This window comes from Hyperolius riggenbachi, chromosome 2, assembly GCF_040937935.1.
Source record: "Hyperolius riggenbachi isolate aHypRig1 chromosome 2, aHypRig1.pri, whole genome shotgun sequence".
In the NCBI taxonomy this organism is placed as follows: Eukaryota; Metazoa; Chordata; class Amphibia; order Anura; family Hyperoliidae; genus Hyperolius; species Hyperolius riggenbachi.
Genome location: NC_090647.1, coordinates 468,103,989 through 468,129,689, shown reverse-complemented (window position 1 = coordinate 468,129,689; position 25,701 = coordinate 468,103,989). Strand labels below are relative to the sequence as shown.

The window sequence follows — 25,701 nt, the reverse complement described above, 5'->3', positions numbered from 1 at the left end:
TCTACAACTTTATAAAAACACTATTGTCTTAAAATGTTATAGTATTATTGCATGCGTTTACACTACCTATTTTATTGTATGAGTTTATATGGCTTATTGCATGCTACATTGCTCTTTGCTTAGGTATTCCAAGAGATACTATTTGTGGTAGCGCCTACCTTACAACCATCTTGATTGGATAGACTCCTACGCCCAGTCTCTTATCCTCTGGTACGCTGTATGAGACTCGCCCACTGCTATTGGATAACTCAGTGTCAAAGTACACCCATCTTCCACTGGATGGCTCAGCCATGATGAGAACATCCACCTAGACAGGACAAAAATGTATATTTTCTAAGAAAAGTACTTACTGAATGTTCACAATTGTCTAATTTTTATATTTCCAGATATGGGTTATACAATGTCATGTCTCATCATTTAAGTGTATAGTCACCACATTTCAGTCTTCTAGTTCAAAGGAAAATCTCTGTAAGATCATCAAGATTCTTTAACAGAAGGACCAGACCCATCTACTTTTAAAGTTATAGCTTTATTATAAATCTTTAAAACATAGTAAAAAGCAAACAGATATGCATGCAATGAAAAAGTCATGCTTTGGATCCTTGCTTCTCCTTTCACTATTTCACTGCATGTACATCTCTTTGCTTTTAATTATGCATACTGTTTTAAATTGTTAAATAAAGATACAATTTTTAAGCATATCTGAAGCGTACAAACTGAAAACTGAAACTGAGCAAGAATTAAAGAGCCTAGTCATGAATGTCAAACAAGAAAGTGCCACAGTTGGTCTACTACTTAAAATTAAGAAAACTAAAGTCATGTCATCTGCATGAATGAACCACCTGCAAAAAGATGAAGAAAAAGTAAAAGTTGTGATAGATTTAATTTTCCTGGGATTGAAGATCCCTGTAGTGATGACTGGTGACTCCACGCATGAGATTAAGTGACACTTACAATCAGGGCCGGCGCTACCATAGAGTCAAAGGAGGCAGCTGCCCCAGGGCCCCAGAGCTTGTAGGGGCCCCCAGTGGCTACAAGAGGAAAAACATTTTTCAAATAGACCTTATAGTTTTTGAGAAAATCGATTTTAAAGTTTCAAAGGAAAAAAAAATACACATTTAAAAACCAGACGACTTTAATGGTTAATAGCAAATCCACCTTAAATTCTAGAAACCCTAAATTTGCAGGATATGTTAAGAAGATCATTGGGAATAAGAGGAAAAAACTATTTTTCAAAAAGACCTTATAGTTTTTAAGAAAATAGATTATAAACTTTCGAAGGAAAAAAGTATACTTTTAAATGCGGTAAATGTCACTTTTAGTACCTAACGGAAGTGTAATTTTACATTTATCAAAAGAAAGAGCAATAAATTTCATGACGGGGTTTCCAGGGGGTCCATATGCAGCCGCAGCACTTTGGCCAGGGATCGCTATACAGCCACAATATGGCTGTATGAAGATCCCTAGCATTTTTTCCAATTTTCCCAATTTTTTTTTTATGTTTAGAGTGTGGGATTTTTTTTTTTTTTTAATTATGTGGGGTCCCCCCTCCTGAAACTTTTTAACCCCTTGTCCCCCATGCAGGCTGGGGTAGCCAGAATGTGGAGCTCTGTCCGATTGAAGCTTCAAACCCTAAATATACCAGCTGCAAACAAGGTCCCTTAATGCCAATTTTTGCTCTGGGGTATCTGTTGGGGGGGCCCCCAGGTTTATTTTGCCCTGGGGCCCCATTGTTGCTTAAACCGGCCCTGCTTACAATTTATGTTTTTGAATTGTGGGTTTGGAGAAAGCTTCTTAGAGTTCCCTGGACTGCCAGAAGATCTAACCAGTCAATATTTAAAGAATTAAGGCCAGAGTGTTCCGTAGAAGGGTTAATATTGATACTACCATTAAAACTCAAATACTTTGGTCACATAGTATTGGAACATCAGACTCGTTGTAGAAATCCTTGATGCTTGGAAAAATTGAGGGCAAAAGAAGAAGCAGACAACAGAGGCTTAGATGGATGAACACCATATATGAGCCTATGAACATGCCTAGGTAACAGATGAAAGAAGCAATGATTGACAGAAACATCAGGCATGTATAAGTGCATATGGTCCTGACGAGTCAGAGTAAACTGAACAAATAAGGAGGAGGAGATAGGGGAAAAGAGCAGACAGCAGGACTAGTGCTGACTAGTTCAGCAATGTCCTTTATGTCTTCCTTGTCAGTGTGACAAGACAGTAGTAGAAGTAAACAAGCTGCTGGTAGCTCACAATGCACAATGGCTGCCCCAAAATGGAAAGTAAATTAGACAAGTACCTTTTCACCAGTTAATGCTACCATGTCCAGAGGACCATACATGAATCGTCCGACCAGGACCTGCAGACCTCCCTCCACAGCAATAATATCATTCACACGATGATTAGCTGTCACATTCTGAAAAAGAAAAGACAAATTGTTGATAGATTAAAGCAAATCTGAAGTGACAACTAAAAAAAAAATATATAGTATATAGTGTCCGATCCTAAGGAAGACCTACCGGTACCTTGAATCCCATAGTCTTATTTTTGTTTTTAAAGGTTAAAAATGTAGGTAAAAAGTTTTTACATTCTAAGGTGAATGTCAACAGGTTTTTTTGTAAGTTTTTCAGCTTCCGCACAAACAAATTTTGTTTGTTTGTTGCAGAAGACATTTCATAACTGCTGGGTTGCCATCTTCAGTTCTGATGACTCCTGGTCATTTGTACGGGTAATTGTCATGAATGCCTGGGAATCTCTTAGGGCTCGTTCACACTATAAGAGCTTTTCTTTGTGATTTTAAAAGCTCCTGCTAATGTTATCCTATGTGTGTGTTCTCACAGGAGTGGTGTGATTTTGTAAAAATCCCCCATAGAATTGCATTAGCAACAGCTTTTAAAATCTCTAGTGCTTAAAAATCTCTTGTAGTGTGAATCAGCCCTTACACTCTTTAGAACTGAAGAAAAGATTCTGAAGGGATGATTAGAAATGTTCTAGAACAGAAAAGGGCGTCCAGCTAAAACAACTTTACTATTTTACTTTGGCTACACCAGAAGGTTTTTGCAACAAATCAGCTTTAAATGAGCAACTGTGCTCTCCCACAATGCATCACTACTGAATATGCAAATTATATCTTTATGCCATTGAAGCCAGGCTTATAGCTAGATCCGCTGGTGAAGGGCAAGCCTATGAATTTTACAGAGCCACATCAACCCAACATGCAAACAGCCTGTTGTGGACAGGCTCATGTTTCTTTCCAGTACACGGAGAGTTAAAAAAAAAACTTCACTTGTTATCTATGCAAAAGCGCTTCTCTGAGCTGTTCGACCCGTTGTGTCAATAAACAGTCCTGTTTTCTGACGCACTTAAACAGCCAAGAAACAGTGAGAGACAGCTTGAGATAAGGTTTTACAGCAGGAAGGTTTAAAAGGTCATTATTTCTGCTTTGTTTTACAGCTTAAAATACAAAGTGTGGGTTCTATACAGCAAATTTAACAGAATGATTAAAAAAAAAAAAAAAAGCTATAGGACTGAAAATAAGAATATGAGACTATTTTCTTTGCTACTAAGGTTCTATTTGTGAACTGTACTTCACATTTCATTATATCATAAGTGTTTTGTTTTTGTTTGTTTTTTTGCTTCAGGTTTTGCATCCAGAGGCTCCCAACTACTAAAGTAACCATCTAATTATCCTCCCCCGACTACAGGCTTGCTTTAATCTCTGAAATGTACTATATAAATGAGAACAGAAGGGATTGCCTTTTTTTTACTCAATAATACATTTTCCCTTTAAAAAAAACAACAACAACTTGGTGGCACGCTCAATTATGCTATTACTGCATAGACAACAAGTATTCCATATGCAAAATTGACTGCAAAAACAAATGTTAGTATGGTAGTAAATGTAGTAAATGTTGGTATCAATTTCACAAAATTAGATACAAAGCCTTGTCATTTGTTTTTCTCGACACCGGAACCATCAGAAATGGAAAATGTAGCAACAGTTTTTATCACAGTAGAATATGAGTTGGAGGCTGATAACTGTAATCAAGGCTTGAGAACAGGGAGAGACACAGTAAGGCGTTCAGCTATTAGCGTTCCCTTGTCAGTGTGTAACATACTCGCAGTTTGACGTGATTCCTCTTTCGCAGCCATTTCTCCTGCCGACTGGAGGGACTCATGTTCATGGTGTCAATTCCTTCCTTCTGCTGTATCTGCACGCTTTCATACCTCATCAGCTGAAAGACAGTGAGGCCGGATTAAAGAGAGGACTGACATCATAACATGCTTGTGCAGGGGCCAAATGAGTCCCAGCTGAGAAACCATCAATAAGGAAACCCTATAGGGTAGGTACACAAATGTAATCTAGAGCATGTGCATATTGGCTAGTTACTACCATTACAGTATATAATGACCATTAAAACATGAAGTAAATCCAGTGCTTGTCCTTATATATCAATAGCAGAACATACATTTAGTGACAGATGTACAGTGTGAATGCAGTTAAGCATAAAACTTGCAATCTGTGGCTGTGTACAGAAATTTAATAAGTAATTGTCATTACACAAGAAAAAATGGATGCCCCTTTTTGATAAATGAATTATCGTTAATATCTACAGATATTCTTTCTTTTTAAAGTGTAAATTAACGTAATAAAATATCGGTATATATCAACAATATTTTCCTACAACTTAAAAGGAACCTGAAGCGAGGAAAATTATTTAAAATAAACACATGACATAGTTGCAAATGAATATTACATATTCACCTCACCGTCATTTCCTGTCAGAAGCTCGCCATTTTCTTCTTACAGTGATCACTTCCAGTTCTGACAATATTTTGTCAGAACTAAAATATACCAGTTGCTGTCAGTTATATATCAGCAGCTGTCAGTTGCAACTGAATGTGCAAGGTAATGTCCATGTTTCCATATGGCTCAAGCGGCCGATATTACGGTTTAACAGTGTGCTGACCAGGAAGCTGTTATGGGGTAATGGCCATTTTTAAAATGGAAGACGGAGACATCCATTGATCACAGTGGACAAATAAAACACAGGAGAGGAGAAAGAGATTAAGGAGTAGACTACACGGGAGGTAAGTATGACCTGTGTTTGGTTGTTTTGACTTTTTATGTTCAGTTCAGGTTGTCTTTAACCTAACCCTACTCTCACACAGAATCCTCCCCCCTCCAATGCCTAACCCTAAACCCCCCTTCCTGATGCCTAACCCTAAAACCCCCCTTCCTGACGCCTAGCCCTAAAACCCCCCTTTTTGATGCTTAACCATAAACCCCTCCCCCCCTTTTTGATGTCTAACCCTAAAACCCCACTTCCGAACCTTATAATGCTCAAAATGATACATTTCAAAAACAATCATTTTCAAAAATGAATAATTTGTAAATACAAAACATTAAAAATGTCAAAAACTATAATGTTCTAATTTTCAAAATGATACAAAACATTTCAAATACTATAACGCTGCAATTTTCTAAATGATAATTATTGCACACCCAAATTTCTGCATTGGGCGCCTAATAGCTGATATTTGCATTAGCGCCTATGGTGAGCCCAAATACAGTAGTCCATTAGCCGCTGGGCACCCACATTTCCTGCTTTCCATAATTCTGCAATGAATTCACTGCATTAAGCTGACATAAAATATTTAGTAGCGTGAATATTTTACAAACTCTATGGAGAAAGTATTTCTCTCTTTCTGACCTTTGACCAAAGCCTTTTCTAAAATTCCTGAGTCTCTGTGCTAAATTTAACCAGCTTAACCTAACGCCTCCCACTGCTTCATATTTCAGACAAAAATGCCATGTAGTTCTGTAATTCACCACATATATTAGTATTAGGATATTTTCAGGGCTAGCTCATAGTGCTCAGTTGCGTTGCAGAATAATTCTGCATGTCAACTCACTGTCCATACAATTCTATGGACCTGTTCACAGTACTATGTTGTAATTTATCATGTTATTCTAACTGGCAGCATGCCGGCTTTATATTTAAAAAGAAACCAGAACCAAGGATTGAACTTCATCCCAATCAGTAGCTGATATCACCTTTCCCATGAGAAATATTTTCCTTTTACCCAACAGATCATCAGGGGGGGGGGGGGGGGGGGCTCTGTATGGCTGATATTGTGGTGAAACCCCTCCCACAGTGTGATGTCAGGACCATGGTGCTGACATCACACTGTAGGAGTTTTGTTGCATTGTGGGAAATAACAGTTGTTTCCAACTGCCAAAAAAGCAAATAGCAGCTACTTCCACTGACATCACCTGGCTGCCAGCAGTAGAAATGTTGCCATGCGATAAATTACAGAATGTAAATCAGGGAGAGGAAAGATTTTACAATGGGCAAACACTGACTAAATCCTTTATACATAATTATTGTAAAAATTAAGCACTTTTGTTCATTACATTATTTTCACTGGAGTTCTTGTTTAAGTCTATGCCCAGTCTCCATTGCAGTTCACACTCATTATAACCCGTGCATTAACTGCTACTGTAGTTACAAAACTGATAGATAAGGCAGTGACCATTCTAAATGATTTAGGGGCACACCTTTTATCCTCGCCTGTTTTTACACAAATTATTATTAACTAACTAATATCATTTTTTATATAGTGGTAGCTACACGCGTTTAGACATAAAAATATATCAGTCCAAGCCATTTCTTAGCTGAACCTCTTGGACTATTAAAGAGGAGCTTCAGTTAAAACTTCACACTTTAAAATGTCTGAAAAGGTTAAATGTGCCTGAAAATATTAATGGGTTTGCTTTTCTTCTACACGCTCATCAGTCACGGAACTGTGTGGCACAGCACTGAGCACCCCAAGCTGCCATAAATGCCACCCTAAAATTTTATAAAACTGTAAAAAATAACTTAAATCATGGGTCCATGATAACTGGATCTGGGTGCATGAATTCACATTGAAATCCACACTACAACACAATAAAGTGCTTGGTGCATTCAAACCAAAAGGTCATAGATATTGCCCATTCAAGCATCACAGGCCACAGGCAGCTATGACCTTTTTGGGGGAAGGGGAATGAGCATGTAATGCTGGGGGGGGCCATACTTTCTGACCACCCAGCGCAACAAGGCTAAGCATCTGGATAATGGAAGAGGCTACACAGGTTGTCCGGAGCAAATGCAGCTCTGGGCTTCCAATATCGCTACAAATAAAACACAATGGCAGCGCAGTGCGATATCGCGCTGCCTATGGTCTGAGTATCAGACAAAAGAACAAACAGACAGTCAGAACGCTAGCAAGACTAAGCGCTGCCCTAGCGATAGCAAGCATTCAGACAGTTACAAGACAGGACTATAGATTGGAGCGTAACTAGTAGCAACCACCGCTCACAGTCATGTCCACAGAAGCAGAGCAAGCAGGTAAACAACCAGCCACCAGCAAGCATCCACACAGGCAAGACTACAGGAAAGAACGTAACTAATAGCAACTGCAGCCTATAGTTATGTTCCTAGAAACTAGAGTAGCAGGAATACTACGAGTCACTAATGTGGTGATGGCAGAATCCAAGCTATCAGGATAGTGGACTACACTGACCCACTGCGGATGCAGTGAACGTCCATCAAGCATGGAACTAGGCAATACACAATAATACAGAAAAATAACAAACGGCTCATCTAATGGATAAATATATATTAGCAAGTCTGCATATATATTTATCAAGAAACTAGCTAAAGCACAAGTAATAAGGTCACATTGAACTACAATAACAGATCTTTTACATAGTGACAAAGTGCCCAGCAGACCAGCATACTGGGCACAGTCTAAAATGGGAGGCAAACTTTTATGCCGGCATCAACCAATGGATGCAAGTATGCAAATTTCCAAACAGCTGAATGGTAATCATTCAATCCTGAGCTGGCTTGATTACCATTTGCTTTCTGGCTGTGAATGCAAAGGACTCCCATAAGAAATACATGCAGTATTATGTAACAACATGCATGCAGGAAATCCAGGGCTATCCGGACGCAGCTCAGCTGCAGCAAGCAATTGGTGGAATGACGACAGCAACCTGAGCTGCCCGGAACTGCAGAGCGATTGCAAATGACAATGAGACTTATTGCAAATGCACAACCGAATGCAAGTAGATAAGCCAGAACTGTCCGTTTGCAGCTCCACTACAACGGACAGTATACGCTACAGGAGGGATCCTGACAGAGCACTATCCATTACCTTTTGGGGGAAGGGAAATGGGCACGATCTATGACCTTTGGAGGAAGGAAAATTGGCACTATCTATGAACTTATGGGGAAGGGGAATGGGCATTATCTATGACCTTTTGGGAGCAGGAGAACGGGCACTAACTATGACTTGTTGCGGGAAGGGGAATGAGGATTATAGATATGACCTTTTGGGGGAAGAAGAACGGGTACTATCTATCTATGACCTTTTGAGGGAAGGGAAATGGGCACTATCTATGACCTTTTAAGGGAAGGGGAACGGGGACTATCTATGACTTATTGGGAGAAGAAGAACGGGCACTATATATGACTTTTTGGGGACAGGAGAATGGACACTATCTATGATCTTTTGGGGGAAGGAGAATGGACACTATCTATGACCTGTTGGAGGAAGGAGAATGGGCACTATCTATGACCTGTTGGAGGAAGGAGAATGGGCACTTTTGATTTGAATGCACTGAGCACTATTGAGCAATGAGCACTATTGTGTTGTAGAGTGGATTTCACTGCAAATTTGTGCACCCGGGTCAAGTATGCATGGAGCTGCAATTTAAGTTATTTTTACTTTATTTATGAAGTTTTAGTGTGTGTCTAAATAAACTGTACCCCATTTGAGGAAGCAACACCTGACTCGGGTTTTATGCATTTGTGGTGGTAGCCACTTTTCTCTGTATTGAGCACTGGGTATCTGCAAGAGGTTTATCAGTGTGGGAAACTGACACTAATTACCAGCATTGCGGAATATTGTTTCTTGATGATTTTCCATTTGTGGATTGGTATCCTTTGGCTGCTCACTGTGCTGTTCGAATTTGTTAATTTGTCAACAGTATAATAAATACTACTTTATCTTTACAAACCTGCTTTAAAGGTTGATACACTCCAGAAGGGATAGATTTTTTTTTTGGGGGGGGGCATTCCACTTGAGCCATGAGGATTCTATACGACACATTATAAACAACAAAAGGTTCCATGGTGGTTAAATAGGTTCATCTGGAGACCTCATCAGCACGTACTCCACTACAGCAAAGCAAGAAGGGCTCAGATGGGGAGGGATCCTGGACACAAGCTACGCCTATTCCACCATATCAGCCAATCATGGATCAGCTAGAGGACAATAAGCTTAAATGTTATTTGCTGACTTGGTTTAAAGCACAATACTGCCTGACACAAGTGGCCTGGGTTTAAATCTCGGTTATTCCTGTTCAGTCAGCCAGCACTTATACAATAAGGAGTCCTTGGGCTAGACTCCCTAACACTGCTACTATTAACTGAGCCTACCCTGTGGTTGCAGCTCGAGTCCACCAGACAAAAAGTGCAATATAAATGTTATTTGCCTTGTCTTGTCTACATCAACACTTGAATTGTACCTACTTCCAGATTGTGAGCCCGCAATACATTAGTTGTTACTGTGGATGTTCTTGTGTCGGTACCTTTCCAATAAAGATGCCAATTTTAGTATTCATCTGAGTCTGCAGCTCTCCTTGCTCTATTCTTAACATGCAGACTACAAGTATCTGATGCTTTTTTCATAACAATGACCAGTACTACTATTGCAGACTGTTCATATAATGCAAAAGGGTTAATTGGAAGATCAGTTCAAGCGATGCTTCCAAACCTCAGAGCCATGATCCATTTGAGTAAACTCTGTCTCACCTGTCTCAGAATGAAGGCCACCACATCAGTTGATTCCCAGTAGCTGGCGTGAAAAAGATGTGGAAGCGCCACCGTTGGGAAAGCCGTGAGTACATCAGGACAATATAAAGCATAGTCAATACGCTTTGTTCCCCACCAGTTAGCCGTGACTGTATCAAGAGAAAGGCAAGAAGAAAGAAGACGGATAAATGCCTGTTGATATCTGTTCAGTGCAGAACAATAACACACTGAGTAAATCGAAATGTTCATGTTTGAATCCTTTGTCCCAAAACACATTTTCCCTGCAAAGGTCTCATTTGAACCTTGGGTGGTTTGGCTAGCTCTAAATAAATCTATGGGAGGTGAAATCATTTTTTTCTGGAAATGGCTGTTATTTTTATACTGCTTCCCTTTTAACAAACTGCGTGAGCAGCACCGTAAAATAGGTGTTTATCAATGCATAATTGGTTTTCTGTGTATTCTGGGGCACGGGAATACGCTGAAGGGATGACTTACTGTTCGCAATCTTTGCAGATGGCAAGCTTTCTGAAGAACTAGACATCTCACTGTTCATGCTTCCCAGGCTGGATCTTCGGGCTTTCGCCTGGGTAGGAGTGGATAAATTGGACGATGCTGGAGCCTCAGTAGATGTGTTGCCGGTGGAGGTTTCTGCAAATACTGTGCTACATGCTTGGATTGCATCCACTAGGGAGTAAAGGAGATTGACCATACATTATTGTAAATATAACTTTCACCATGTAATTCAATACATGATTTACAAAGTTAAGCGCAAAAAAAGCTTGTTAAGTACTTTTTCTACTTTGGTGCATATGAAATATTTCACAAGTGTTTTTGTTTACATACTACTATACAGCTTTGTACATGTGCTAGAAGGCTTCCATGGCCTCCTATGCTGAGAATCTAGGGTGTGTACAGCAGTCTTGTTATGATGACAAGAGCTCCAGAGTACCAGATTGCCTCAGTCGAGTGCAGACCTCACCCCTCCATGTGACTGGAGGTGTGATGTATTGCTAACACAATCAAAAGCATACACTGTACAGTCCAAGGAAATTGCAAATCCCTCTAAGGCCAGTTAACAATCTTTCAAAGGATATGTCCACAATAAACTGATTATACATTGATTATTTACTATTGGTTTGTGACCGTTGTGTTATTTATCCATACGGGCACTCTTTTCTTTTTGTGGAGTTATGAGGTAGACATTACTGAAAATGTGATGGTGTGACTGGAGATGTGATGAAAGTGTGAGGAAGGTTTGACTGGAGGTGTGATAAAGGTGTGGCTGGAGGTGTGATGAAGGTATGGCTGGAGATGTGGGTGGAAGTGTGATGAGGGTGTGGCTGTAAGTGTGATTAAGGTTATGAAGGTGTGGCTGGAGTTGTTATGAAGATGTGGCTGAAATTGTGATGAAAGTGTGGTTGGAGTTGTGATGAAAGTGTGGTTGGAGTTGTGATGAAGGTGTGGCTGGAAGTGTGATGAGGGTGTGTCTGGAAGTGTGATGAAGACATGACTGGAAATGCGATAAAGGCATGACTGAAGGTGTGATAAAGGCATGGTTGAAGTTAATATGGAGGTGTGGTTGGAGTTGGGATAAAGGTATGACTGGAAGTGTGAAAAGGGTGTGACTGGAAGTGTGATGAAGACGTGACTGGAAGTGTGATGAGGGTGTGACTGGAAGTGTGATGAAGACATAACTGGAAGTGTGATAAAGGCATGACTTAAGGTGTGATAAATACATGGCCGAAGTTGTTATGAAGGTGTGGTTGGAGTTGGTATGAAGGTATGACTGGAAGTGTGATGAAGGTGTGGCTGGAATTATGAGGAAGGCATGGCTGAAGGTGAGATGAAAATGTGATTGGAGGTGTGATGTAGGTGTGACTGATGAAGGCAAGGCTACATAAATTATCTCAAAGGAAAAACATTTACTAAATGTGTATACCTTGTATATTGTGTTGTCATTTTTACACAGGGCTATCTGGTCTTTGTCATGAAGTGGAGTAGACCTGATGGACATATTGAGTACAGCTGAAGGTCTACTTGTTGTTGCCAATGTGAGCTAAGATTAAGAATATATAGCCAGCTGTTGTAGGTTAGCTGTGTGACAAATACCTCTAAATGTCAAACCCTGTACACAAACTTAGTGTTCAGGACCACAATCTATGCACCAGCAAACTGAAAGGCATGTCTGGGGCAATGCTATCTAAGCTAACAACCCATACCCCCACCCCGCCAATCCCCTCTCCCACACACACATACACAGTTTTCTGTCACCATGTGTTTTGTAAACAGGGACACGACCCTGACACCAGTTGTGCAAAGTAATTTTAGTCTCAATTCTTGTCTTAGCAAATTCTGTTTCAGCTTCTGTCATGCTACTGGAAGAATGGCACAGAGTGCCATTCTGGCTGGCCACTTCGGGTTCTGGCCGGTCAATGTGCAAAGTGGCTGCTGCGCTGCGGCCAATGTTAGAAATGGAATGATTCCTGTTAAGATTAATGTATTTTCTGGCCGTCTCTGGCCAAATGTAGCAAATGTTAGTTAATTTAATGAAATTAAGCCGGCGGCAATGTAACGGATGAAGCCGGCTTCCGTTCTCTCTCCTCCCCCCTGCCTCCTCTCCTCCCCAATACTGGCAGCCGAGGGGGACATGCTTGTCCCCCCCAGAGTCGTTCATCGCAGCAGGCAATCCTGCTGTTCGTCCCTGCAGAGCGGGTGCTGGCAGAAGCAATGTCTGCAGCCTCCCCGCTCTGTTTTCCTGCAGCCACGAATGACTCTCGGGGACACGCGTGTCCCCCGGCTGCCCATAGGAAAGAAAAAGGGGCAGGGGGAGTAGAGAGAGAGCTGAAGCCGGCAGCTTCATCCGTTACATTGCCGCCGGCTTCATTTCATTAAATTGACTAACTTTTGCTACATTTGGCCAGAGACGGCCAAGAAAATACATTAATCTTAACAGGAAACCTTCCGTTTCTAACATTGGCCGCAGCGGCTACTTCGCACATTGACCGGCCAGAACCCAAAGTGGCCGGCCAGAACGCGAAGTGGCCACACTTCGGGTTCTGGGCATAACATATACATTCATTTTATTTCAAATTGGATGCAGAAGTTCCTTGTGGTTCTCTCCTCATCTTCCGTTGGTGCTCCCGGCGAACGAGCACATCAAAGCATCTGCAGGGTTAAGTCGGGTTAAGCTGTTTTTTCCACTGTGCTCCCTTGCGTTGTTGTAGGCATGTATGGATCATACTCGTCCAGATGTGCGTGTCCACAGGTGAGAGCGGAGAGGATGAAGAGGGACCCTGGGCTGGAATGGTGGGCTGTAGGAGGATCCTGGAAGCCTCTAAACCAAACTGAGGCTTCCCACTACTGATATCACTACTATTTCTCTCACTTCAAGGGTGAGTTCATGCTATGCATGTTGCGTGTGACTGATAGTCTGCACAGGTGTGGTGCAGTTAGGCAAGCAAACCCATGTTCTCATTGGGATTTGCCGGTTCGCAACACAATCTCAATGCAAGCAGTTCGCCCATCATGTTCGCCTGGTGAACTGCACTACAGTAAGTTGGCCCAACACTACTGACCAGTATGAATTGTAACCAAAACTTTATTAAGATTGCATTATCAATCTGTATCAAACAACACAGAGCAAGGATTTTTCTCTTTAAATCCCATCATTGGTTTCCATCCATCTGGGCGGCTGGATTAGTGTTGTGGGAAGGCCCCAAAGGCCCAAGACTTGGGAGGTTGTGAGGGCTGGGGATGCACAGAGTGAGGAAGCAAACCAGCAGTGGAGCAGAGGTAACAAAAAGTAGGGACTGTTAACCACTTCAGGACCACAGGCTTACACCCCCCTAATGACCAGGCTATTTTTTACAAATAAGTGCTCTGCAGCTTTATTAGCTTGCTGCAGAGCACACAATCCCCTTTTCTACCCCACCAACAGAGCTTTTTGTTGGTGGGCTCTGATCTCTGCTGCTATGTTTATTTATTTTTTATTTGTTTGTTTTTTTAATACATTTTGCCATTTTATATTTATTTTTACTAATCCCCTCCCTCCCCCCAACAGCCAATCACAGCGATAAGCTTTCATAGGCATCAGCCTAAGAGAGCCAATGACTCTCTGAGCTTCTCCAGGGGACAGCCGAGTGACACGGCTGTCCCCAGTACAGCGCTGCAGTAGATTGAAGCACTGTACAGTGTACATAGACAGCGCTGTCTAACAGTCTAAAGGTCACTGTTAGCAATCGAATCCCATTCACTATGGGTGACAGTTCTTGTACACATCTTTAGATTTTGAATGGGCGATGGTTGATGAAAGCAGGCATTGGGTAGTGAAAAGTACAAACTGGACCCTGATTTCCATGGGCCATAGTCACTAAGTAGCGGTAAATGTGCCATGCACAGGCAGCACCTAGGTAAAATGGGTTGTGCTGATTGCACAACAAACACTACGTCACTGGTATACGTAATGGTAAAATTTCATTGTCCTGCCTGCACATTGTAATTTTACTGCTATTTATTGAATATAGCCCCATGTTTCAACATGTGGTGTGCTGCTTCCTCTCCCTGCCAGGTGTCCCATGGTGGTCCCATTTCCCATAGGCTAGCACAGCATGTACACTTGCATGCCTGTTATCTCAAAAGCTCACAGTTCGCTAGTGGCTAACACAACATCCCAAAATAAACAAGATTGTTGGTGCCACATAGCCAAGAAGCATGTGGCTTAAGCCCCCCTGCCGGCATCAAGGCCAATCTACTAGAGGGGACGTTGGCCTTGATGCCAGCAGAGGAGCTAAACCCACATGCCTGTTGGGTACGTGACACCAACAATCTTGTTTATTTGGGTATGTTGTTTTAGCCGCTGGCTATATGTGAGTTTTTAGCCCTGGTCCCTTTACATTTTGCCCAGCCTGTTGAGCTCCTAATATGATAGTTATCAGTCTGACTGGGCGACTACCAACGACTACCAATTTTTTGCTAACATTTCTCTATGGGGGCCAGGGCAACCTGAGCTAGATTATGGATAGAGACAACCAAAGACTGTTCTGAAAATACAGTTACACTTTAATAAATCCAGGCTAGGTTGGCAGGATTACTTTTATTCTCAAAAGACCTCCAGCCTAGGAGGACGATAGTAAATTAAGCCATTAATGTTGTAAAACATAGTCTGGAATATAACACACCAATATCATATACTGCTATATTTATGATCATAACAGAATTGTATTTTTCTGCACTGAAACACTATTATACACACAGCTTAATCATTTAAACCAACTGAACCTTGACTGCACAGCCAATAACACCAAGCAGCAGTCACAGCAGTGCCCACACATTGCTCCTTGTGCTAAATAAATGCAAATGTGTTTGTAAGGCCTCATTAGATCTGGTATCTTGTTAATATTTCAGTGTAAATGCCGTAAGACATATAGCATAGCGGCGGCTCCTAGACCCTTCTTGTCGTTTTAGCTGGGAGACGTCATTGTGCATCACAAATGTGGGGAAAATGACAATTAAATGGAATTTCTCCATGACTGAGGAAGTTTGGATTTTCTTTGGGTGATAAGCTAAACGCTAGTCGTAAGGCTCACATACCCATCACACACACTGATCTTCCATCAGTCAGGCCTGACAGAAGGGAAGCAGGGGAAGTGGCTGAATGACACCACATCAAATGGACTGCTGAGTGATTTGGTGATAATAAAGAGCAGAGGTTTATTCAGAGCACAGTGCAATTGCACTGTCACTTCACTACGGGCAACTCACTTCATTATCCATTAGCCCAGCTTACAGATAAGAGGATATGTTATGCAGTGCTTCTATAGGCACACACAAAGGAGATTTCAATTTCAATGCAGTCACTCATGCCTATGTGAAATGCTTTGACATACGAAAAAAATGAGAATTCTTTATAACATAGAAAATTAAAATCCCATTATATGCCACCCCATACAGGAATGCCATGCTCTATACAGGTGAGAACACTTTCCCTGATGGTACTATCACAAATATATTACTTAGGAACTGGAATTGACAGTACATATACTGTGTGCCCCCAAAGAAGCGGCCTTTCACCATGAAACACAAGTTAAAGTGAACCTCTGGACTGAAAATCTACTTGTTATAAACTGTTCTAAATCACCTTTTTTCCGGCACCAGCAAACTCATCAGCAAGAGTTGCACACACGACTCATCACAGCAAGCAGGAGATAGACTTTCTCAGGCTTCTTCAATATTCACGTTATTTATTCAGGAAACAGAAATATAGATAGATACAGTTCATCATATCCTAGCCAAGCTAATCTTCATGTTTAAGTTCTTGGCGTTACAGCTCTTGATTACCTTCCTAGTGACTGTAATCAGGTCTTCTTAGATCTATTCTAAGTTACATCTAGACTACCTATGTACAGCATACATTATATCAGATTACATATAGAATAAAGATACTTAGAGGTCCCAGTCAGCATAGCAGGAATGTAGGAAGCAGAGCAGGAATCAGAATCAGAATGCCCTCTGTCCGCCCGTCCCGGGTCTTTAATAGCGGATAGGAAAGAGTTAAATGTGACATCATCTTCGCCGTCCCCTAGACCCGACTATTGGCTTAGCCCCCTCGTGGTGTCATAATACCCACCTACTCGATTAATATTTAATGATGCTTTTGCCTTACTTACTGGAATTTGGTATTTAGAAAACATGGCCTATGTTTACTGTTCTTGTGGTGTACATGTTGAGGTCAGTGCAGGCCTGTGGCCTTCTTTCAGGAACATGGTCTCGGTATCTGCGTGTATCATCTGCTACACGCAGACACCGAGATGCTTCTATGTAGGAATAGAGCGCTCCATAGTGCATTTATCAACGGGCGATTTTTATTAAACAAGTTAAAATGTACTCACAAACATCAAAGTCACAATCGCTTGTCAGCGGTAAGCCAGCCGATTGAACACCGGGCGGTGGATGGCAACGCGCTGTGGCCAGCAGCGCGATCTCCGTTGTCCTGGACTGCCGTCTCGCTTCCGGGTGGGCGTGGCTTGTCGTTAGTGTGCGTCTGACGTCATTACGCGTTTCGGCGCGCTGCGCCTTCATCAGATCAGTGATCTGATGAAGGCGCAGCGCGCCGAAACGCCCGGTGTTCAAGCGGCTGGCTTACCGCTGACAAGCGATTGTGATTTTGATGTTTGTGAGTACATTTTAACTTGTTTAATAAAAATCGCCCTTTGATAAATGCACTATGGAGCGCTCTATTCCTACATAGATCCATTTCGTTGACCCCCACATTGAGCGGCACAAGTGCAGAGAATCAAAGAGGAGCATCTGTGAGATCTGGTTTGGGAGCGCCAGGAATCTTTATACTTTCTACCGAGATGCTTCTGCCTGCATCACAAGAAACTCTATTTTAAAGGCATACTCTGCGGACCAGCCTTTTACATAAACCTCAGGCCAAATAACTGAGACCTACTTAAAATATAACACTACTCAGCAGAACTGAAAAGGCGTGGTGTTTCTTTAACAGTTTCACAGCATCAGAACTTTGTTTTTCTTTTACCATAGCATCATTTATAGCTGCAATTTTATCTAAGCCCCACCCATCAAAGAAAAAAAGCCCAGGCTTTTTTTCCCTTATGCTGTGCAGAGCATGATGGGATTTCCTATGTTGTTATTCACGTTGCCTAGCAACTGGGAGAGGTGATCAGGACACAGGACACCTGTGTCCTGATCACCTCCTTTCAACCAAAAAGATTGCTGCCATCATGAAACATTTGCCTCTTCTTTTAAAACAGTGTGGGTAAGAAATTATATTACCTATCTATTTTAATTAACAAAACTAATGTAACTTAATGACAGTATGTTTAGGCTGGAGTCCCTCTTTAAGACGTTTTTTCCAATGTAATTTCGAGACTCTGCATATTAAACCTGAATGTTGTTCTACACTGTGTTTGAACTGAAGATTATGCAAGAATAAAGTGATACCTTTCTCAAGTAACAATTATTATGTGAGCTCCAATAAACCCCAGACTCTGTCTTCATTTAGAATTCTTTATAACCTGTCCTTCTGCTTCCACCAGTCCCTTGAACAGGAACATCAACCCAGGATTGAACTTCATCCCAATCAGTAGCCAATACTCCCCTTTTCTTATGAGAAATCTTTACCTTTTTTTGAAGAGGTCATCAGGGACATCTGTATGGTTCATATTGTGGTGAAACCCCTCCCACAGTGTGATGTCAGGGTCATGACCTTAACAGTTTCCTGTCTGTGAATTGCAAATATACACACATACATACACGCACAACATTTTAGCCTATTACATTGTTAGTGGGTATGTTTATAGATAATGGCATTTGGAGCTGTTTGTCTCTTGTCTGCCAGTAGTAAAAATGATGACCTCAGACTTAAGGTGGTTTAAACAACATGGACGAATTATACAGTGAGTATGGATAAATTCCAATGTTAGCACTGTATTGATTTAGTTATTTTCCCCTACTACGATCTTTCAGTAAAGTTCCTCCTTAAGTGGTTTGCACTGTACATCCAAATGGCTGGAGGGATGGCCTAGCGCTTGAACAGCTGTCTCGAAACTGGATTTTACAGTAACTCGCTTTGATTCAGGAGTACATGACTTCAGTAGTCTTATCAATTATTTACATTACTGAAACATCTGTACCATTAAGACCTCATTTGCTCAGGAAGGAGAGTTAAGTATTAAGCATTCATAAAGATCTATTACATGTACAAGGAACATTCCTTTATGTTCTTAATGGTTGCTTGCTTACATGTGTCCATGCATTAAATAAAGTTTTACACAATGAAATATTAATGCTTAAATATCAGGCAGACAGCTAAATGTACGAATAACATACCTTATGCTGTATATAACCATGAATGTTTTGGCTGTAAAAATATTTTTAGATATTCCCAACCAGGTTTGTGGTTTATTCCAAAAACACAGAGCAGTCAGCATATCTTGGGCATATATACAAAAGTTCTGTAAAGTTGTTATGCGCAGGGAGTACATGGCAATTTTACCTTTACATACAGTACACAGTCTTCTGTCCTGCTGATAAGTAAGGATAGGTAGGCAAATAACTGGACTATCATCATATGTCTCCTCAGCTGTAAACAAGGTACACTAAAGGATTGTACAGGTGCAGTAGCCGGCGACTGGCTCTGTTGTTGAAACTTAGCCACTGCAGGGGACCAGAGAATCGTTCCAGCCAGGACACCGCAGGCACAGGGTGGCTGCAGGGGGCTGGTAGAAGCCCCAGGTAAGTAATACTCTCTTTTTTTTTCTTTAAGTTCATTAAAGTTTCCCTGTAAGAAAGTGGTTCTTCACAACAAGAGTGGTTAAGATGTTACAGCGAATCAATATTTGCGTTTAAGAATTGGTTGGGGTGGTGGGGAGAGGGTTTTACTGCCCGTGGAGGCAGAGCTTTGAGCTGCAGCTCTGCCTCTATTCCTGTCAATCTGCGTGTATCTCCGCCTCTCCCCCACCCCTCTCAATTAAAGAAGACTGAGAGGGGCAGGGAGAGGCGGCGATCAGCGGGAATTGACACAAATAGAGGTAGAGCTACAGTACTAAGCTTTGCCTCTATGAGGAAGCACTCCCCATATTTAGCCCAGGGGATTTGGGGGGTTTAAATGTAGCGATCTGCCGCGGGGATGCAGCAGGAAGGAAGATTGGGCCAATGAGCAGCTGCTTTGCCTCAGACCAGTACAGAGGCTTATCGTGACCTTGAGACTGTACAGGTAAGTGTAAAATTCTGAATTTTTATGTATCTATGTCTATAGGCCTATCCCCTGGTACACTATCCCGGGCCATCGTTGGCCCAATCTTCCTTCAGCTTAACAATTTTATCCTGTATACCCTCCCAACCCCTTTACCCACTAGGATATTTATTTCTCCCCTCACACTTCCTCCCCACCCACACCTCACCATCCCCTGCACATACATTTCAATAGATGATATTAATTACTGTAAAAATAACACTCAACAATATGTACATTACTCTGAGGACACTTTGTCTTTTGAGTGTGTACTCCTATTTTTTATTGCCTGAGGAAGTGGGAATATACCTGCGAAACGTGTTGCAAAAACCTGTGGAGTGTACCAATAAATTTGATTGTTCTGAAAATACAGTTTTTGTGTCTGCTTGCCCCCCATAAGTCCACCACTGCCTCCTAAGCAATTTTAAACGTTTTAAGAATTGATTTTATCCTGTTGGCACCTCTGTTCTTCATTACGTTATAATGGTATAATACAGTGTGGAGTCACACAGATGCAGTGAAAGGTATGCAGTGACTGGTATAATAAAGTGTGGAGTATGCATTGACCGTGCTGGGCCTGGCACAGTATAGCAATTAGCAAGGGCCAGCTGCGACAGACAGGGCTGTATATGCAGTGGCAGTGGCACACAAAAAAAGACATCACAAGAACATGAGCTCTCAAAAGATCTTTTTTGTGGTGATTTTCAGCAACAAATATCAGCAAGGAGCAAGCTAACAAGACCTAACTAACGTTTTCCCTAATTCTGCAGCAATGTCTTTCCCTTCTCTTACTAAGGGCTTGATTCACTAACCGGCGCTAAGCCGGATAGTGTGCCTTATCAGAGGTTAGCGTGCCTTATCTGAGTTAGTGTGCCGTATCTGAGGTTATTGTGCCTTATCTGAGGTTATTGTGCCTTAACTGAGTTAGTGTGCCTTATCTGAGGTTAGTGTGCCTTTTCTGAGGTTAGTGTGCCTTATCTGAGGTTAGTGCCCCTTAAGTAGCTTTGTGCACACTAAAAGATGCACAAAGCTACATCGCGCACTGCACGATAAGATCGCACCTGCTATACTGTACATGATGCGACCTTAAAGGGAACCAGAGAGGTTGGGGGGAAGCTTTAATACATACCTGGGGCTTCCTTCAGCCCCATAGGCACGGATCGCTCCCACGCCGCCGTCCTCTGCTGCCTGGATCCGCCGGTACCGGGTCCCGTCATTGCCGCTAGTCGGCCAGTCGGCCGGCGGACGCGGCCGATTCGCCGCATCACACGGAGCTCCTTCTATACAAGTACGCATGAGGCTGCCTGCTGTGCAGCCGCATGCGTACATGTATGGAGGGAGCCCCTGTGATGCGGACAATTGGCCGCGTCCGCCGGAAGTGACGGGCCCGGTAACGGCGGTTCCAGGAAGCAGAGGATGGCGGCGTGGGAGCGATCCAGGCTTATGGGGCTGGAAGAAGCCCCAGGTATGTATAAAGGCTTGTTCTTTTTTTTCAGCCCGTTCCTCTCTGGTTCCCTTTAAGGTTGCGTAGGATGCGACCTGAGCGGCGCATTAGTGCACCGTTATCATTGCATCATATACAGTATAGTGGGTGCAACGTTATCGTCGCTGTGCGCAGTGCAGTGCGCAATGTAGCTTTGTGCATCTTTTAATGTGCACAAATTTACTTAAGGGGCACTAAGTTCAGATAAGGCACACTAACGTCAGATAAGGCACACTAACCTCAGATAAGGCACACTAACTCAGATAAGGCACACTAACCTCAGATAAGGCACACTAGGAAAACTAACCTCAGATAAGGCACACTAACTCAGATAAGGCACACTAACCTCAGATAAGGCACACTAACCTCAGATAAGGCACACTAACCTCAGATAAGGTTAGCGCTGTAGTTTGTGCCCACTAAGTGATAAGGCACACTAACCGGCTTAGTGCCGGTTAGTGAATCAAGGCCTAAGCAGGCAGCAGGCAGAGTGAGAAAATGGCAGACGAAGCAGCGTTTTTTTTATAGAGTGGACGGGGTCCAGGAGGAAGTGCAGCTTGATTGGCTGCCATGTGTCTGCTGACTGTGATTTAGAGGGTCAAAGTTTAGCCCAATGATGTAGTATAGGGGGCGGGTTGAGCCCCCGGTGTTCACGCGAACAAGTTCACCGGCGGGCCATCTAAGCCATCATCCCTCCAACCTCCTCCATTGCAACAGAACAAATCATTGACCTCTAGTCTAGCGATGCATCTGTACAGAACTAGACCCGAACTGTTGCCCGAAAAATTGAGACCCAATCCCTGTGGGCGACATAAAAGTAACTGTGTATACACAATTACTCAATAAAGAACCTGTGTGCATATGTACCGCAAATACGTCTTATCTTGTATATTTCTTCTGTTATTTACAGTACCAGAGCAATTTTTTCCCCCCAGAATAATTGCTAACCTCAGTTCCTTTCATTCGGTTTGCATAAATCTAATCTACAATCACTTTGCGTATCGAATAAGAAGTTCAACAGAGGCATCATCAACCCAATTCTTAACCTTAACTGTACTCTCCAGTGGGATAGAGGTGACGTCTTAGATTTCCTGAATATACAGTGTTCAGTTTGATTCTTTTCAAGTATGAATGCATTTTGGTAAAACATTCCATTATGCGGCATCTTGGTATCACTTGTGACCTGCTTAGCCTGTGGTGCCCGGCTGTCTTTACAGTATGGCAGCATTTGATTTGCTCCTATTCATACATACAGTGATTTGCAAAGAAAAGCAGGTTTCGTCAAGCAAACAAGAAAGAAAGACTCTAAGCACCACTTTAGCTAAGATAAGTATAATAGTGAGTGATTGCACCACATTATGCAACAAAAAGATTCCAAACCTCATTTTAATCTGTATAATAGCCATTTTGTTAAGTAACGCAACAAAATCAGCATGTATTGTCATTTGGCAAACAGAAAGCACTAAGCATGTAATAACAAAGGGGATCTCTACATGTGTTTATTATGTTGAGATTTCTTTTATATTTATCACAACTGCAATCCTAGAAGGGTTCTAATATTTTATCCAGGCAAACATTGGAGCATTGTATTCAAAATATAAAAAAGTAACAATGCATGGCTAAGCAATGAGGATTAAAGGGCAAATAAAGAGAGAGGAATATGGAGGCTGCCATATATACTGTATTTCCTTTAAGCATTTCCAGTTGCTTGGCAGTCCTGCTGATCCTCTGCCTCTAATACTTTTAGCCATAGCCCCTGAACAAGCATGCAGAAGATCAGGTGCTTCTGACATTATTTTCAGATCTGACAAGATTAGCTGCACGCTTGTTTCTGGTGTAATTCAGACACTACTGCAGCTTGATAGAACAGTAGGATGCCAGGCAACAGGTATTGATCAAAAGGAAATAAATATGGCAGCCTCCATAATCTTCTCACTTCAGTTGTCCTTTAAGCCCCGTTTACACTTAATCAGTTGGTATGCGTTAGTACGCGTTAGTGCACGTTGGTACGCGTTTTTTCCATAGGAGTGCATTGGGAAGAATATTTCAGTTAAAACGCGTTAAGTGTGAAAGGTGCCATAGGAAAATATGGGCATTACTTTGAAAATCAGTTTCCTTTCCATTTTAACTGAGAGCAGTAAAAGGGCCCTTAAGATACAATACCCAGCCATACACTAGAGGAACTGACAGCAACCAATCAGCAACTACATAAAGAGAATCTGAAGTGAAAATAAACTTATGAGATAATGAATTGTATGTGTAGTACAGGAAACAAATATAACATTAGTAGCAAAGGAAAAAAATAATGTTGTTTTCCAGTATAGGAAGAGTTAAAACTCTGGAGTTGTTGTCTATGCAAAAAAGCTTCTCTGAGCTATTCGACTAACTTGGTCGAACTCAGTCCCATTTTCTAAATACTGTATCTTAAACAGACAATAAACAGTGAGAGACAGCTTGAGATAAGGTTTTACTGCAAGAAAGTTCAAAGGATGATTATCTCTGCTTTGTTTTACAGCTTAAAATACAAAGTATGGTTTTTAAACAGCAAATCTGACAGAATGATGCAATGTTATAAATAAAGCTATATAACTGAAAATAATGTGCTATTTATTTATTACACATACAGTTACCGTAATTATCTCACAACTTAATTTTTGCTTCAGTGTCCCTTTAACATTTCTTATTGAATAAGCCTGCAAAAAGTTAGGAATTGCACCTATAAGATTGTAAGTTCTTGCTTATTTTGAACAATGAAAGCAGTACTTCAGTCACAACTGCATCTTTTTTTTTTTTTTTTGTAAGGATTTAACTGGAAATCTTTAGCTTAATGAACAGTTCCACTATACTATACAACCCTTTCACAAAATGAAGTGAAAAGAAACAATTACCACGACTGGAGGGGAAGTGGGGTGAGGGTGCAGTAGTCTTCATCTCCCTAGAAGCTATGGAAACCCACCTTCCATTCCATTCATTTCCACTTTATTTACAGGACTGCCCAGCTTATGTGATATGAACAAAATTGGTGCAGAAATCATCACTGCTCTTACATGAAATAGGGCCAAGACTATTTCAATACTTGCTGTTAAATTATTTAAAGAGGAACTCCAGTGAAAATAATGTAATAAAAAAAGCTTCATTTTTACAATAATTATGAATAAATGATTTAGTCAGTGTTTGCTCATTGTAAAATCTTTCCTCTCCCCGATTTACATTCTGACATTTAATACATGGTGACATTTTTACTGTGGGCAGGTTATGTAGCTGCTGCATGCTGTTTTGGCAGTTGGAGACAGCTATAAACAGCTATTTCCCACAATGTAACAAGGTTCACAGACAGGAAACTGCCAACAGTACCTCGGTCCTCAAAGCTTCTTGTGGGAGGGGTTTCACCACAATATCAGCCATACAACGCCCCCAGATGGTCTGTTTGTGAAAAGCAATAGATTTCTCAAAGGGGTATCAGCTACTGATTGGGATAAAGTTAAATTCTTGGTTGGAGTTTCTCTTTAAAGCACACCTGAAGCGAGAGGGATATGGATGCTGACTTACTTATATACTTTTAAAGGGACCATGAGCAGTTCGATAAAAAATAAATCTGGACTTACTTAAGGCTTCCTCTAGCCCTTGTAGAGGTCCCGCCAGCGACTTCAGCTGAAGTGGCGCATGGGCACCCCCGAGACGCTCCTGGTGCATCATTATGCCGGTAATTAATCGCCGTAAGCATCCTTCACATGCACGGTTCAATCCTTAGAGAACCGCACCTGCGTTGGACCCTGACAGAAAATGTACCTTTTACTCTATAAATTACTTTTTCCCTATGTTGCTATTACTTACAGTAGGTAGTAAAAAGCTTACGGATCTGACAGATTTTGAAGTAGTCCATCTCTTTGTGTGAGTTTTGGCAGTTGTATTAATGACTATTATTCAGAAAGTGATTTTGTAAATAAACAAATAACTGAGAATCCCCAATGAGGAGATAGCCTAGTTCAAAACCTGTCAGATTTTAACTACCTACTGTAAGACATTGACATAGGAAAAACTTAATTTATAGTGTATTTACTCTGGGAGAAAGCTACATTTTATGTGTATGTTTTTCAAATTTTACATTCTTCTTTACAATATTTGTCTTTTATATACCTAAGATATATGACTTGCCATCTCCGAGGGGATCCTTCTGGTATCTGGGGACACTGAATGGTGGCAGCAGGTGAAACGCCTTCTCCAGTAAAGGCTCCAGTCTAGATGCAGAGGGGTCAGCAGAATGGAAGAAGCTGTACACCTGGCTGCAAGCAGGGCGGGCCCGGCACACTGCAGAAAGAAAAAGAAAAGGGACAAGAATATAGTTGCAGGATTTCAGTTATTCAGTTATTATGGATTGCATAGTGAGTAGTTGCAAGTAAAAATTCTAATATGCTAGGTAACCCCACCCAGGAGGCAGAAACTGGACTTCACAAAGCAGCGCCACTAGCAGCACAACCATTTGGCCATTGGCTATTGTAAATATTGAATGGATTGCTAGCCTCAACTACTGCCTCCCAGATGAAGCTAATAAGCATGGCAATTACAACTAATGAGCACTGTATGTACTGTATA

The 25,701-nt window shown here is 41.6% G+C and overlaps 1 protein-coding gene across 12 annotated transcripts in view; it reads right to left on the bottom strand.

Annotated features, from left to right (window-relative positions):
• PITPNM3 (PITPNM family member 3) overlaps nucleotides 1-25,701 on the bottom strand; it is a 913,937-nt gene that overhangs the window by 33,218 nt on the left and 855,018 nt on the right. For all 12 annotated transcript variants that reach the window (XM_068270198.1, XM_068270206.1, XM_068270199.1 and 9 more), the window contains 6 exons: nucleotides 25,246-25,416; nucleotides 10,367-10,555; nucleotides 9,872-10,020; nucleotides 4,124-4,240; nucleotides 2,305-2,421; nucleotides 159-307 (listed from right to left, as the gene is read on the bottom strand). In XM_068270198.1, the coding sequence (XP_068126299.1) occupies nucleotides 159-307; nucleotides 2,305-2,421; nucleotides 4,124-4,240; nucleotides 9,872-10,020; nucleotides 10,367-10,555; nucleotides 25,246-25,416 (892 nt within the window). The remainder of the gene's footprint in view (nucleotides 1-158; nucleotides 308-2,304; nucleotides 2,422-4,123; nucleotides 4,241-9,871; nucleotides 10,021-10,366; nucleotides 10,556-25,245; nucleotides 25,417-25,701) is intronic.